This window comes from Cervus canadensis, chromosome 26 (assembly GCF_019320065.1).
Source record: "Cervus canadensis isolate Bull #8, Minnesota chromosome 26, ASM1932006v1, whole genome shotgun sequence".
Taxonomy (NCBI): Eukaryota; Metazoa; Chordata; class Mammalia; order Artiodactyla; family Cervidae; genus Cervus; species Cervus canadensis.
In genome coordinates this window covers 37,247,037-37,263,866 of record NC_057411.1, presented here as the reverse complement: position 1 = coordinate 37,263,866, position 16,830 = coordinate 37,247,037, and the positions used below count along the sequence as shown (strand labels likewise).

At 34.7% G+C, this 16,830-nt stretch overlaps 1 protein-coding gene across 9 annotated transcripts in view; it reads left to right on the top strand.

The window, feature by feature from the left end:
• Positions 1-16,830, top strand: part of MAPK10 (mitogen-activated protein kinase 10) — a 603,644-nt gene that overhangs the window by 510,310 nt on the left and 76,504 nt on the right. For 7 of the 9 annotated variants that reach the window (XM_043448312.1, XM_043448316.1, XM_043448310.1 and 4 more), the window contains 4 exons: positions 931-989; positions 1,818-1,956; positions 2,656-2,821; positions 5,336-5,407. In XM_043448312.1, the coding sequence (XP_043304247.1) occupies positions 931-989; positions 1,818-1,956; positions 2,656-2,821; positions 5,336-5,407 (436 nt within the window). Of the gene's footprint in view, positions 1-930; positions 990-1,817; positions 1,957-2,655; positions 2,822-5,335; positions 5,408-15,087; positions 15,160-16,830 lie in introns of all 9 variants that reach the window. The other 2 variants (XM_043448311.1, XM_043448318.1) reach the window with 1 other exon arrangement.

The window sequence follows — 16,830 nt, the reverse complement described above, 5'->3', positions numbered from 1 at the left end:
CAAAGGTTTTTTCCTTTTAAAGTTTACTTATTCTGTTTACTGTCTAGTATTTTAAATAACTAAAGCAGGAGAACAAAAAAGTTCAAAAACCAGAATTTTAATAACTTTTGAAATACATTTGCCTTTAAACTCATCATTGATATCATGTAAGACACACCTTTCCCCACACATACCGTTGGAGTTTTAGTTTAAATAGTATTGGAATGTGAATGAAGGAGCAACAAAAGAAACTAAAGTAACAACACAAAAAAAATCTTGACTTAGAATACCTCCTTGACTTAGAACATCTCCTTGACACAGAAAGCAAACTTTTCATTTGGAGGAAGACATGGGCTTCCCAGGTAGCGCTAGTGGTGAAGAACCCATAAGAGATGCTGGTTCAATCCCTGGTTCGGGAAGATCCCCTGGAGTAGGATGGCCACCCACTCCAGCATTCATGCCTGAAGAATCCCATGGACAGAGGAGCCTGGCAGGCTACAGGCCATGGGGTCACAGAGAGTCGGACACCACTGAAACAATTTAGCATGCACAATACCCTCACATAGCCTTGCCAAGTCCGGCTGGATATTTCACTGATGCCTAACTTTCCTTACATGTTTTTTCCTCCTTTTTTGTTTAATTATATTATCACCTTGTATTTACCAAGGAGAACCACCCTCTAGAGCAAAATCACAATTATGTACCTTCTCTGACTCTTCTGCCTAAGAATTTGAGCTTTTTAATTGCATTTTAACCGAAGATAGATCACATATTCCTTCTGAGTACATTCTTCTATGAGACAGTTCTAGAAAAATTTTCCAACTTTTCTATTTCCATCATAGTACTAATATGTGACTTTGAGCGGAATAAGTACTTATTTAAATATGCTTTTCAAATAATTATTTTTCTCCTTTTTTCTTTCTCTCCTCCCATCCCACTGTCTCTTCTCAGATTATTAGTTTATTAAATGTCTTCACACCCCAGAAAACACTGGAGGAGTTCCAAGATGTGTAAGTAACACAACTCATGAAGGAAGCGGGAGTATAGCATCCAAATAACACAAGTGACAAGTGACAAGAGTCAAATGAATGAAATCCCTTAAGAACTGGCAGCAAATGAAAGGGATCCCCGAAGTCTCACTTTCTGATGTTTCTTCCTGGAAAGACAGTTCTGCTATTTTCTGGCCTTCTGGTTCTTTGTGTTTTGTTGTCCCATGCTCTTGGTTCAATCAGAATCAAGGAAGGCTTGCTATTTATTCTTTATTTTTATTTATTTTTAATGTATTTTGTGAGCATTCTAGAATGAGTCAGTTCACTTTGAGAAATATTAATGGTGGCCATGATAAAAAAAAAATCATCCTTAATCTATTTTTGTGGTGTCTTGAATTTTGTGCAAAAAAATCACCAGGAATATAGTGATTATAAGTGAATCACAGCATGTTGTCTTTTTTAACACAGGTACACTGCATTTAATGGAAAATTCTATTCTGAATTTTTTTTCTTATTTGTAATGTTAATACTCAGGAAAGAGTTCAGGGAATTCAGGGTAAAGTTGAGAACAAAATGAAGGTAGAAACTACACAGATAGAAACCACACACCCGTAAATGCTACTTCTATTAGGACCTTTGTGGTAGAGTTACCACGTCTATCACGCATGCAATACTTGCAAGTTTTTCATATTCCTTTTTTTTTTTTTTTAGGTTTTCATATTCTTAATTCACTTAGAGGTTGAGCTGGAAAGTTTGGAAGACTTAGAGATTTAGGAGAGGATTCTGACTTGTTTGAAGGACTTCATGGGTCTTGTGATCTGAAACTAACAATGTGGATTTACCTTGCAGTTACTTAGTAATGGAACTGATGGATGCTAACTTGTGTCAGGTGATTCAGATGGAGTTAGACCACGAGCGAATGTCTTACCTACTATACCAAATGTTGTGTGGCATCAAGCACCTTCACTCTGCTGGGATTATTCACAGGGTAAGAACACAGTCCAGAATTATAATTAAGTTGCTTGTGGAGAATAAAGAGCAACTGTGGATTACGTTCTTTATGTAGGGGAGCTTGGTTAAATATAATGTACTTCCTCATTTATTTTACTATAGAATAGGCACGTAGCTCACTAATGTGTAGGAGGAAACCTTAGCACACCATAGCTGATTTTGTTTAATGTTTTGTTTCAGCTCACTGAAAGTCAGCTTACGAGGCTTCTCAGAAATTCTGATTGGCAGAGGTCATACGTGCAGCTGAAACAAGACAACTCATTTCCATTGTTTGTTTCTGGTCCCATAAAGACAGCTGCCCTGATCTGCTCTTCTGTCAGGCCTAGAAATGAAATATAAACTAAAAGGCTTATGTTGCTGTAAAGAGAAACCTAACAGATGACAATCAGTGATTCTTTTTTTTCTAAAAACCTCTTCCCAAGATGAGCCAAAAATTGTAAAAATGATGCAGTTATCTTCTGGGTTTAAAAAACTTTCTGAGGATATTAAAACAAAAAATCCCAAATCTAATTTTAAGCTTCCTTGGGGCAATACTCTTTGGCTTTATGTAGGGCTCTACAGCCAGAGGGGAGGCCCATGAGTGCTATTGCAAGACTGCCATGTTGATTGAGTAGATGGACATCACATGTGCCATTTGATGTTAGTTTTTAATTTCTTCTCTTGTTCTTATTGTCAGGACTTAAAACCAAGTAACATTGTAGTCAAGTCTGATTGTACATTGAAAATCCTAGACTTTGGGCTGGCCAGAACAGCAGGCACAAGCTTCATGATGACTCCCTATGTGGTAACACGTTATTACCGGGCCCCTGAGGTCATTCTGGGAATGGGCTACAAGGAGAACGGTAAGGATGCCTCTGAGTAGCAGCCACAGAAACTGTAAAGAAACTAAGTATGTCAAGAGCAGTGTTCTCTCTCATGTCTATGAATTTTTAAAAATAGGGCTACCAGCCTTCATAGTCAGAGATTTTCAAAAATTACTACTAAGAAGAATCAACATGAAGGATGCTTCTGAGAAGCACGCATAGCTAGAAGAACATTGGAATGTTATAACTCAAAAGAATTATAAATAGAGTCTGATTAAACAGTCATATGAATACTGTTGAGCACACGTGCTGTAGATATTCAGAAACACTGATATTTAGAAGGCAGCTCAACTCACAGTGAATATAAACAGGAAGAAATCCATCTATTGCCTTTTACCATTTGGCTTTATGTCATGTCTTAAACTGATGTCTCTAGTCGTAGGAAAAGATAAACAAAAAGATACCACAAATCCTTGGAGCAAGAATCTTCACACATGCTCAATGCATAGTCATTTTAGAATAATCCAAATTGTTCAAGTTGGATACGTACTGTTCTGTAAGTAATAGCTAAGGTAGTAATTACCTGGTAAGCTTTTATAAATTCCAAAACCATACAGAGAGAAAAATATTAAATTTTACACTGCTGCTTTCATGAAGACAAATCTAGTATTCATGAACACTTGCAAATAAAAGGTAGAAAAAAATCTTCAAAATGTATTACAATTTGATTTTATTAAAATGAGGATTTATAAAAATACTTCTTAGAAAGCACTGCAATATATTATTTTGAAAGAATAGCCCTAACAAGTAATGAGGTGTATTAAAAAAAATCCAATATATTCAGGAATTAAAACTGTTTTAAAGTAGAATTGTATATGTATACTTAATATACCTTTCATACTTATTTTGATGCTTTATTCTATTAAGTTATTGGGTAGCTATAAGTTTTATAGAAATCATTATAATTGTATTTTTATGTGTAGGTGCTACAGAGTACTTTTATGAAAATTCCCTGGCCACCAAAATTTTGAAAAATTTCTTGTGTTCCTTTCAGATTAGAGGAGAGCCAGTACTTTTGTGCATTTGTGCAGAGGAAGCGAAAAAGTTCTCAGGAAGGTCAGGCTTACTGTGGTGAACAGTGGCAGAGTTCTGTTTCCTTTTGACTTGGAAGAGGAAAAAAACTAATCCTGTTCCAAGGCAATACTACATCTAACTTTTTTGGAAAAGCACATAGTTGTATACATTCTTCATATTAAAAAAAAAATCAAAGTGGGAACCAATTTAAAAAATTCAAGAATCTACAAAAATCTGTAGGGGAGTCTGAATTTGCTGTTAATGGTTTTCAGATCTTTGCTGAACCCAAATGGCATGTGATTGCATCCCTTGTCCTTCCCTCACTAGAAAGGATTGCAAGTTTCTGGCTCCGTTTTTTGGCTTCTCTGGATCCGTGGAGAAAGCATACCTACCACCCTTGTGCTGCTCTCACCCACGTGTGGGATGAGGGTTATCACGCACAAAAACCCGCTTGCTCCCACATCAGGCATGCCAGCTCTCCTATGCCCCGAACCCTGCCTTCCTTCCTCAAGGAGCATTTTAGCCTAACGTTTTTGCCCAGTTCCCTTCATCCTTACTAAAAAGCGAATTGGAAGAGGGTAAAGATTAGTAGGAGAAGGTGAAGTATGTTTCGTTAACAAGCATGGCAACTGGGAAACCAACATAGGTGCATAACAACTTTTTAACACCGTTAATACTGTTTCCTTCATGACTCCTTTATACATGTGCAAATTAATTATACATCTTTTTTCTTGAAGTATTTCAAAAAGGAACTCAAACTGATATTTATAAGAATAACTTCTGAGGGAAAAACTAAGTCCTGAATATCAGGACTTGATTAAATTTTCAGTGTTTTTTATTTTTCTTAAATTATTTTCTTATCTATAATTCAAAATAGCAGTGTTGTTTTTCATAAATAAGAGAGGCCAACATTTCTCAAGTGATTAAAATGTATTTCGAATTAGTAAAAGAAGTCACTAATACTTCTGCCTTTAAACCATAGTTTCAGCCATTTCCTAGTTTCTTGGATTTGGCAGCATATACCTTATTTTGGACCAAAAAAAGATGGTCTCTAGTTGCCTTATTCCATGTAATTGGGTACAATAGAAAATGGAAATAGCCACCCCTAAGAGTTGATTAAGACTATTTTCTCTCCCTCCGGCGAATGACATTGAAAACCCTTTGGTGGCTTTGAGCTGTCACCTGACTTGGAGATAAGTTTGGTTAAGCTGGTGCTTGTCCACGTTACCACTTTATGGCACTAAAGGATAATCTAAGGCACTCACAAAGTCATTTTTAAAACTTGAGTTCTTCTACTAGACATCGTTTATGTCCTATTACAGTGCTGGTTTTAATTCACCTTTCTGGCCAACTTTTGGTGGGAGACAAAAATTTGTACCTTCTAATCAAACTGTTCTTTTTCCTCCTCCTTCAGAGACCAATTATCTTAGTTAACTTTACTTTCCTCCCTTTTCTTCACCTCCCTCTCTCCTGTTCTAGTGGATATATGGTCTGTGGGATGCATTATGGGAGAAATGGTTCGCCACAAAATCCTGTTTCCAGGAAGGGACTGTATCCTTGTACCTTTTGCTGCAGCCTTACCTGTTTTGTTCTCTCTCCCTTTAAACACATAATGATTTTACCAGGAGAGTAAAGATAGAAGCAAAAAGTTGGGTAAGTGGTGTAACTGCAATTAAAAAAAAAAAAGTGATTATTTCTATAATCTGACCAGTACTGAAGATTACGTATCTCAATAGTTTAATTACATTTTTGATGTTTTTTTCCTTAAATTATTTTCTTATCTATAACTCAGAATAGCAGTGCTCTTTTTCATAAATAAGAGAGGCCAATGTATCTCAAGTGATTAAAATATATTTCGAATTAGAAAAAGAAGTCACTATTTTCAAGTATTACCCATCTTTTTTCTAAATCCATTTTATGCTTTGACAAATTTAGGCATGATCATTTCTCTTCTTGCCAACACCTTAAGCTTCTGTCCACACCTATATTGATTTGAATTACTCTTGACACTATATCCAGCACATCTTCCTTAAAACATGAACTTCCACATTTAAAAATCATAATTAATAGTCAACTTGCTGGAGGTCAGATAGGTTTAAAATAGGCTTTCCTTATTTGACTTGGCGATGTGACTTAGACATAGATAATTGCTTCTCCAATGAAATTTAGAATTAAAGAAATGAAATGAACAATGTGGGGGATGTAGTGAATTTTAAAAAAGCTGTGTTGATTTGCCTTCTACCACTGAGTCTTTAGCTAGATTTCATCAGGAGTTGTTTGGGCAGATAGCTCTGATTTGGAATTATTAAATGAGCTGGTGATATGAAATATGATAAGAAGCCCGAGTGCAGATGTAAAAGTCAGTAGGGAAGCTATGTAAAGATAGTATGTCTTGCTTAAGTTAAATTTTACTTAAATATGGGTAAATAATTTCCACATTAAATATATTGAAATTAATTCATTTTCCTATAATTAAAATTATAATTTAATGTCTTAGTCATGACCATATTTAAAAATTAAACTAAACCATAGAAATCCTTATTGAACAATGGATTATATACATGCTGTATTTTTGGGTGAAATTGTTTCATTAATCTTTATATGAAGTTGTTATCATTTTGTAATTAGAGCTTACTACCAGTAATAAAGGGATCAGAACACTAAAGTAACTTCACTAGACCGTGATGATCAGACACAAGTTTGAGGGCTGATGGAGCTTATTTATGGGAAGAAGACTCATACCAATATTTTAGCATAAACAAATGATTTCAGCATTTACTGGAAGTAATATCAAAGTTTAGTATATGCTAATTTATACCTTGACTACTTCCAAGATTCTTCACAGACAAAGCAAAAACAAAAAAAAAAACAATCTAAGTGAATAATTCACTTAGAATTATTCAGAGTAATTTCTGTTGAATTTCTCTGAGGCTAAAAAATGATGTTATAGTACTCTGTCATCATAATCAAAGTTATTCTTCTCTCTGAACAGAACTTTTTAATGTTCCTATTAAAAAATCTGGATTCTAAGTAAAAATAGTAAAACACCTTGAAAAATTGGGAGATCTTAAGAAATTATCATTGATAACTGAAGTTTTAGCTATTGTCTTGTGTTAAAATTGTCTTTTCACTTTGAGGAGCATCGTGTGGGTTTCTTGACTATTGACATGACCCAGATGATATCACAAGGTAGTTTCTTGATTAAATTAAAGTGTTGGCAAAATACATACATACATATTTACTTTTCCATTCATTAGTTTGCTAGCTTTTGTAATATCCAAAGGAACATTTAGAAAGTATTTGTTTTTATGTATCTTAATTATATAAACACGTACTATTACACACTCAATTTTCATTATGGTTTTATGATTAAAACCTGTTTCATAGCATATATGTTGACATAATAATAGTATTACTAATAATTCTTCAGTCTATGATGAATTTCAAGTTAGAGAACAATAAATATGCCAGGTCTCTTATTTTCTATTTTCTTTACATAGTCCAATGATCATATAAGAGGCATCAAAGACTACATTTCACTGAGATCTTGTTTATTTTAATAATAACTTATAGTACAGCAGTTTTATGATACTTTCTTGGAAGTTTGTTTGGTTTTTTAAGAACTATTTAGTCACTGACTCCTTCCACAACCTAACCAGGGCGTGGTGTTTTCTTGATTACCAAAGTCTCATATAATATCAGTATAGTTTGTATATACTGTAATATCAGTTCTTTCTTTAAACCTGCATCTTTTTTTAAATTAAACTTTTTATTTCATGTTGGAGTATAGCTGATTAACAATGTTGTGATAGTTTCAGGTGGGACTGTTCTGAAAAATTGGGACTCAGCCATACGTATACATGTGGCCATTCTCCACCAACCTCCCCTCCCATCCAGGCTGCCACATAACACTGAGCAGAATTCCCTCTGCTATGCAGAAGGACCTTGTTGGTTATCCATTTTAAATAGATATACTCTTTCTACCTTTTTATTTCTATTCTACTTCAAATGGTTGCACCTTTTTTGAACAAGGTCAGGTGGTATTCCTTTGTTTTGAGTTCTGGCTAGAGTTCTCTGGATCTGGAGAATGATATAAATAGGCACACCATATTCATTTGAAATTTCTGGACCTCAGGCAAATTATTTCTGATCAAAGCTGACAACTGAGCTTCTAAAACACTGTTTCTTGCCTTTCCCTCTGAGAACATGAGAAATTTCAGTTAGAGAGAAAAGAATGCACTTGTAATCTTTCCAAGAAAACAAGTTATTAAGGGACAGGGAATGATTTGCCAAAATATTATATATTTGAAGAAATAAACAAAACATCCTTAGATTAACTAAATATCACATCTTTCTAAGCTTGATGAAATGAAAATTATGGATAATCAAAGTAAGGTGAACAAAAATTGGAGGCTGTGGATTATTATATCTATCTAGTACAGATAGATAGTTTTAATTCTTCTTCTGTCCTTTTGCTTATTTCCTAATAATCTTTTGCAATTAATACATTTTGTTATAGTCTGAGTCTTCTACCTAATATTACAGTAATAAAACATTATTTCAAATAATACATACTTTATAACTTTAAATAAAGTCAGGATTTAAAAATAGTCATTCTTTCACACCCATAAGCAAATTGCCAATAATCACAAACACTTGAAAAAATAAGACTTAACTTCTTTTTCAGTGTATTTGCTTAAGAGAATATTTTTCACCATGAATTTGTTAATATTCTTCCCTTTATTACTTTAAGAAAATCTGAGTAAGCTGAAGATTCTGAGATGATCTGAACAGATGGAAGAAGGACGGAGTTAAGAGGAAAATTCCTCTCCCAGGAAATTTAGAGGAGGCCAGAGTATACTAGAGTGGGGGTCCCAAACCTCCAGGATCTAAAGCCTGACTATCTCAGGTGGAGCTAGTGTAGTAATAATAGAAATGAAGTGCATAATAAATGTAATGTGCTTGAATCATCCTGAAACCATTCTCCTCCCCATCCCTGGTCCATGGAAAAATTGTCGGCCATGAAACTGGTCCCTGGTTCCAGTAAGGTTGGGGCCACTGTACCAGAGGGCAGGATAAGGCATAACTGGGATAAAAGGTCAGAAGGGTATATTGAGAGGGGGCAGAAAGTGAGGGAGGACACAGGGAACCAGCTTTGGTGGTGGAACAGAAAAAAATAAATTGAGGTGATGGACCTCAATGCCTTGCAGAAGCATTTGGGTGACCATGCACCTAGCTCCACCAGGACTGTCGGTTCCCCCAGGAACCCCTGTCCCCCAGAAACCCCTGTCCCCCAGAAATAGATATAGAAAGGTTTATTAAAGCATATTGCTTTTCCTTATCCCTCTATAGTTCTGTAGACAGAGTACTGGAAGATCTTTAAAAATAAACTGAACTAATTGAGAGGGTAAAACTACAGACAACAGAACAGATTCCTTAGTCATTACTGTGCTATTCCATTCCAACTGCCCTTGGCCTGATTAGCTCTTAGGACGAAGTCCACGAACAGTGATAACCTATTGCGGGACTCTCTCCCTTCAGCAGTCAGATGAGACTCCAGAGCATAAGGGTTCTAAGAACTGGCTCTGGTCCTCTTCATTTTAGTCATAAATCATCTCCTAGGAGTTTCAATGTATTTTGTATAATACTTCCTTTGCCAGCCTTACAGAATTGCTGTGATGAGATACTATATATATATATATAGTATCATCATTAGATGTTTACAAACATACGTGTTTTGTGTGCTAAGTTGCTTCAGTCATGTCTGACTCTTTGCGACTCTATGGACTGTAGCCCACCAGTCTCAGTCCATGGAATTCTCTAGGCAAGAATACTGGAGTTGGTTGCCATGCCTCCTTGAAGGGATCATCCTGACCCAGGGATTGAACCTGCATCCCTTATGTTTTCTGCATTGGTAGGTGCGTTCTTTACCACTAGCACCACCTGGGAAGCCCCTTACAAACATACACATACCTATAAATAACTTTAAAATATAAAGAACTCCAATTTTTATGGCATGGAATTAATTTGGGGGCACCTTAGCCCGAATATAACCTTCCAATTGAATTAGATAAACTATTAAAAAATAGAAATAACCAAAAGACCACCTAGAAAAAAAATTCTCAAGTGATGAGAAACCAAAATTATCTGTGAATTAGACAGTGAAAGGAAAGAAAATGAGTAGTTTGCCACTTACTGAAGCACTTCTGCAAGTTGATGTGTAAAAATGAAATGAGGATAATTACCCCAATCTTCAGGGAGCTTGTATTTAATTTGGTGATAATGTGAAACATTCAGAGCCAAGCGTTTACTATGTGTTCATCAAAACATGAAAAGTTTAAAGAAAAAAAATTTTTTTTTCCAACATTAGGATTTCTTCAGATTCCCTATTTATACACACTGCAGAATGATAGAGATTTTAAAGATGACAATTTAAAATATTTTGGTGCAATAAAAAATTACTTAAGCCTTTTTATGGCAGAGTATTTTGAAAATTATTAGTCTACAGTTTTATTTATAGTTTAACATAAAGCTAAAGATTTTCTTCTTTATATAAGTTTCAATGGATTTTATTCTGTTTTGTTAAAGAAAATCAATGGTATAACATCTATAAAATGAAGGTTAAAAATTAATATGATGCCATAGAAGTTATAAAGAAAGAAAACCAAGTTGAATAGGTAGACTCAAGGAGAAAAATCTTCCTCTGTTTCCTGGAACTAGACTATTTAGCATTGTGTTCCATGAGTATTGTTTCTTTTTCTTAGTTAGATCCACAGGTGCAAAATATGTACATTCACGGTTTATTTATGCATATTGATAGTTTTTCATAATTCTATCTTTGCACTAAAGTTTAAAACAATGTGTTTTTGTAAAATATCTAATTAAATTTTGAACTTTTTTAAAGCAAACATTTTAAAGAAATGGTGTTTTGATTTTAGAAAACCATATTAAATCTTCTTCTATTGTACTTTGAAGTGCTTATTGAAAGATTTATCAAAACCCATTGTCTGAATCCTATGCTAAATGAAGATATAATTAGGTTAAGGAGAAAAGCAGTGTGGTCTCATAATTGTATTACCAGAACCGCATAATCTCCTAGACAGGAAACATTTGTCAGCTTGCTGGATAGAAGCTCACATAGTCCAAAAAATATTTCGTCATAAATCACAAAACAAGCCACTGGGGTGTGGAAGTAGCAATAAAGTGCTTTCTATATTTAGATTTAAACTGACACAACCTTGCTGTTGTTAAGTCAAGTCTTACTCTTTGCAACCCCATGGACCGTAGCCCACCAGGCTCCTCTTGTCTATGGGATTTCCCAACCAAGAATACTGGAGTGGGTTGCCATTTTCTTCACCAGTGGCTTCCCTGGTAGATCAGTGGTAAAGAATTGTCTGCAAATGCAGGAGATGCAGGTTTGATCCCTGGGTCAGGAAGATCCCCTTGAGAAGGAAATGGAAACCCACTGCAGTATTCTTGCCTGGGAAATCCCATGGACAGAGGAGCCTGGCGGGCTGCAGCCCATGGGGTTGCAAAAGAGTCAGACATGACTAAACAACAACAACAAATATTTAGATTTAAACTGCCATGACCTATGTTATTTTATTTCTATCTCTCGACTAGAGTAGAAAAATGATAATTTAGCATAACCTAATGCCTGACAAATGATACACTTGAGATTTTCTCCCTTAGAAGACTGATAACCGTATTTTAGTAACATCAAAACTTACTAAACATTCCTTTTAAAGAAAGTAAATCAGTTTCTGTGTGCCACAATTGCAAATGAATCTGCTTTCTCTGGAAATACTGATGATGAGAGGAATGTAATGATCAGAATCATGGAAGGAACTAGAATTCTGCCTGGGTGGCGTTAGTATACAAAAATCTTATGGAGACTCACATATCATAGACTGTCTCAGAGAGCAACAAAATTCAGTTTCCAACTGTGACTGAATTTGCCAATTTCTTCTAAGGTCTATGCACAGTCAGTATTCGTTGGAATATCTTGAAATTTTCATGAAATAATCCGGTCTCATCTTGATAAGCATATAGATGTATTAGTTGAGGGAGGACTATCACCCCTCATCCCCAAAAGATTTAAAAAGATCTAGTATCAAATTCTTTTATTACCTATTTCTTGTTTTAGTTGTGATGACTAATTAATAAAATCCCTCACTGGTGGCTGTTGCAATGACGTTCTCTTGACATTTCATCCTGCCTTGAGTAATAAAAACCTATATAAACTCATGTGCATCTACTCCCCCTTTTGTAATTTATAATGGTGGTGGTGGTTTAGTCACTAAGTCACGTCCAACTCTTGCGACCCCATGTACTCTAAACCACCAGGCTCCTCTGTCCATGGGGTTTCCCAGACAAGAATACTAGAGTTGGTTGCCATTTCCTCCTCCAGGGGATCTTCCTGACCCAGGGATTGAACCCTGAACCCGGGTCTGCTGCATTGCAGGTGGTCTCCTGCATTGCAGGCAGATTCTTTACCAATTTAGCTTCCAGGCCAGGCATAAGGCTTAGCATTTCTGTGGCATAAGCATGGGCAGTCTGGAGGAATAGTGAATTGTGAGGAAAGTTAAATGGAAATTGGAATTTGGAGAGGTTTCCTGGGTATTATAACTCAAAAAAGGTACATTAAATAAAGAAAATGGAATTCAGTATTTTCATCAGTAGTTCAGATCTTGAGTTTGTATCTCTCTGCATTATTTTCACATGAAAGCTTTGTGATCTATTAAGTCTAAAATTGTAGCTTCTGTCATGAAGATATATTTCCAAAAATGTTCTGCTGTTACTTTGGAATATCTGTATCCCGCAGAGCCACATAAGTGAGAACTGGGAGACACAGCAGTTATTAAACCAGCAAGTATCTAGAGCCAAGTGAGACTGAAGTAACCCCAGAAGTAAGACTTCTTGTAGGTCATCTGCTGTTACTGTTGTTGATGTTTAAAGGCATAGATGAGGGAGAAGAAAACACAGGGGATTCTATTCTGAAAGAGGAAAATTTGCCAGCTTTGCAAGAGTGGTCAGGGGTCATAGATTCTATTTTAAGATTTTTATTTGTATTAGAGAACAAGATAATTCCGATTTAGATAATGGAGAGAAATTCTGTGGAGTCAACTGTGATTTAATACGTGGAGTGCCTTTCAAAGTGGTTTCAACAGTGAAAAGGATTGCTTAGTGAGTGGTAAGCTTCCCTCATTGGAAAAAATTTCTTAATTATAGACATTAATATAAGATACAGTATAATGGTATATAAATATTAAATGAATAAGCCTTCTCTCTATATATTTAATTCTAATATATATATACATATATATATATAAAATACATGATACATAACAGACATTTATTGAGAACTTACTATATGCCAGGCAATGTGGAAGGATCTTTACCAGGCATAATCCTTTTAAGACTTAAAAAAATTTTTACATGATAAATGCTATCTATCATCCACGTTTTAGAGGATGAAAAGAAAGATGCAGTAACTTGCCCAAGTGGATACATTTAGAAGCCTGGGCTTCCCTGGTGGCTCAGACAGACACAATGCAGAAGATCTGGGTTTGTTTCCTGGGTCAGGAAGATCTGCTGGAGGAGGAAATGGCAACCCACTCCAGTATTCTTGCCTGGAGAATTCCACGTACAGAGGAGCCTGGCAGGCTACAGTCTATGGGGTCATGAAAAATTGTACACGGCTAAGTGACTAACACACACACATACAGTTAGAAAGCAATGGTGTTGGTTCTGCAGCAGAAAAAAAAATGAATATCTGCCAGAGATAACATAAAAGATATTTTTTCATTAAATAAAATATAGAAATAGATGTTTTTTGACTAGCAGATAGGTTTGTGGCAGAAATAACCTATTCCCAAATGTTTAAATTGATGCAGGCAAGAGAAAACCTTGCAAAAAAAAAAAAAAAGAGAAAACCTTGCTTATTAAGCCTTTAGTTCTCTTTTTTAAAAAAATCTTTCTCTCCCACAATATCTCTAAAAAATAGATACATAGTAAATAACAACTTAGACTGGTCACTTTGATGATAAGACTATTTGCAATTCAAAAGCAAATTTTGTTTTAGAGAATTTTTTTGCCCTTTAATCAAAGTGCTCACAATACCAACCTCTTGTGAGACAGATATTATCTTGAATTCCAAATGCATTAATAATAAAGGGATGCACAACTGTTTGCTCTATCTTTTCCTGATCTTTTTGCATGTCACTTGCTTTCCTAAAATGGAAGCAAGACAAATTTGCTTCTCTGGGTATGCTTGTCACCTTCATAGCTATAACCGTTTCTTTGCAGTGATAACTCTGTTTAGGTATTTGGTCAAAGTTTGCATTTAACCTAAGTGAGAACTTCACTTGGGAAAGAATCTCGAGGAATTCTGTAAGGTCACTGCCAAATTGCAATATATAATTGGAAGAATAAATGGAGCAAAATTCTAGTGTGCTATCTTAATGTCTTTCCCTATTTGTTCCCCCTCAACTTCCCTTATTCTTCTAGGTTAATTTTCCTCATAAGAATGACCTATCTTTCTTTCTGAGTTTTCAGTAGGAACACGTGAGTAACCAAGGACAGTTAGAAAGCAATTGTTTTTATGAGAATAAGACAAAGCTTCCTGTTTAAAAACATACTTCTTTGGTAAGAGTCAATGAAACTGAACCAGCATATTCCAAAACACTCATTCTTGAACTGGCATTTCACTTCTGGAAATTTATTCATATTTATAAATAAGAGTAAGTGTGTTTTGTAAAAGAAACCCTTTCTTCTGAGGTTGCAGGCAGCTCAATCTTTCTTTTTTTTTCTTTCTCCAAGTATGGTATACAAAAGAATGAAAGAGAAACCAATTTGCATGTTTCCCACATTAACACAATCTAGAATAATTTATAATACAAATCAGTAGGATTCTAGGAGATGAATGCAAATTAGACCTTTTAAATCAGAACCTAAATTAATCATTGCATTATAATTGCAAAGTAATATTATCATACACTAGGTGGCATTGAATGGCATGGTTAGTTCAGTTGCATAGCAGAAAGGGCCCTGACATTCTTGTGTTCTTCCCACCCCACTGTTTTAAAGCACTGTTAAGTGTTTTAAAGCACTGGTATCCAGTCAGCAAAAGGTCAGACCATTGCTCCAAGGCCTGGGTAGTGAAGTGTTTTTGTTTATTTGCTGTTCTACTCCTGTCTTCTTGTTTATCTTCATTTCATTTTTGTTTTCAGTTGACATGTGGTCAGTAGGGTGCATCATGGGAGAAATGATAAAAGGTGCAGTGCTGTTTCCTGGCACTGATCGTATCCTTCTTAGAAGCCAGTGGTCTCTATGGGTAATATTTTCAATCAATTCCATTAGGTCTCCAATATAATACTATTGATGGTATATCCTCACCGCCCTTAGAGGGGTTCTATGAAACTCCAATGTCAAATGTATACCAGCTGGCATCATGGTAGAGTAACCTTGTCTGGTAGAAAGATTGTATGTAGATAATATTGTAACACATATGCAACATTCAAATGCTATCAAAAGATCTGCCTTAATTCAGTCTTATGAAGCTAATAACAATGATATACTCTATTATGTTTTACTGTTTTTTGTTGTGAAAGTGTTAGTCACTCAGTTGTATCAGTTGTTATATCCATAGCTAGATAATAAATGACAAAATCTTTTAGTTTAAGACTAAAGATTTATGCTTTTATACCATAAGAAGTATTCATTTGGCATGGAAATCTTTTATCAGTTAAATTTATGTTCACTTATAAATGCAATCAGTTTATTATTATCACATATTCAGAGAGCATTCATATGAATTTCCTTTAAAAAATGATCTTCTAAAATAATTTTTCTCGTGAGACAAAGTACTCAGGGCTGGTGCACTGGGAAGACCCAGAGGGATGGGATGGGGAGGGAGGCAGGAGGGGGGATCGGGATGGGGAACACATGTAAATCCATGGCTGATTCATGTCAATGTATGGCAAAAACCACTACAATATTGTAAAGTGATTAGCCTCCAACTAATCAAAATAAATGAAAAAAATAAATAAAATAAAATAAAATAATATTTCTCATTTCCTTAATTTCTAGGAATAATAGCTCCATTACTGCTTTTGTTCTCTCCACATTATTAACAAGTACAATGATTAAAACCTCATTAATTAATAATGATTACATGAAATATCCAAAGGAAACAAATGTATATCACTTGGTTAAGTAAAAGTGATCTCTTAAGCAGCTAATAATTAGCAAGTAAAGATTCTATAGGCTTTGCAGTATTAAAAAGATATGGACAGTGTGATTTAGTGTATGGGTTTATAATAACATTTTATTTAGTCAGTTAATAGATAAAATGATCATTACTTAAATGATCATCGTTCGAAAGCAAAATAGAGCCTATAATAATGGGGTTTTAATGTATAAAGTAAATCTAATTAATAATATTGTAGCCTAACCATGTAATTAGCCATTTACTTTGGGGATTAATATGTAACATATATTAAATGCATGCATATATTCTCTGTATTGTAAATTTACAAACTGACTGAATTAGGCACACAGTTTTTGTGGATAAAAATCTTAACATGAAATGTTTTATTTAGTTAAAAATAAAGCTGCACTACTTTTAACTCTATTCTTACTAGAAATATTTTTTTACGTTTTATATGACACACATTTATTTCTAAAAAATGTATGCCTATTTTGCAGTATTGTCTTCTGTATATACGTTTTACTAAATAGTATCTATAAATTTACCACATTCATGTTTATGTTAATACTGTTTAAAAAGTATGTTAGCATGATAAAAACTAAATTCCTTCAGATTGAAAAAAAGCAAACAAACAAGATTTCTCTGATACCCTGTGGATTATAAACTTGAATTTGGACTTTGAACGTGAATATGAAACAGTTAAGTTTTGCCTAATTTTTAGACATTTGATAAAAACAGACTCAATCTATTAACTTTGTACTCT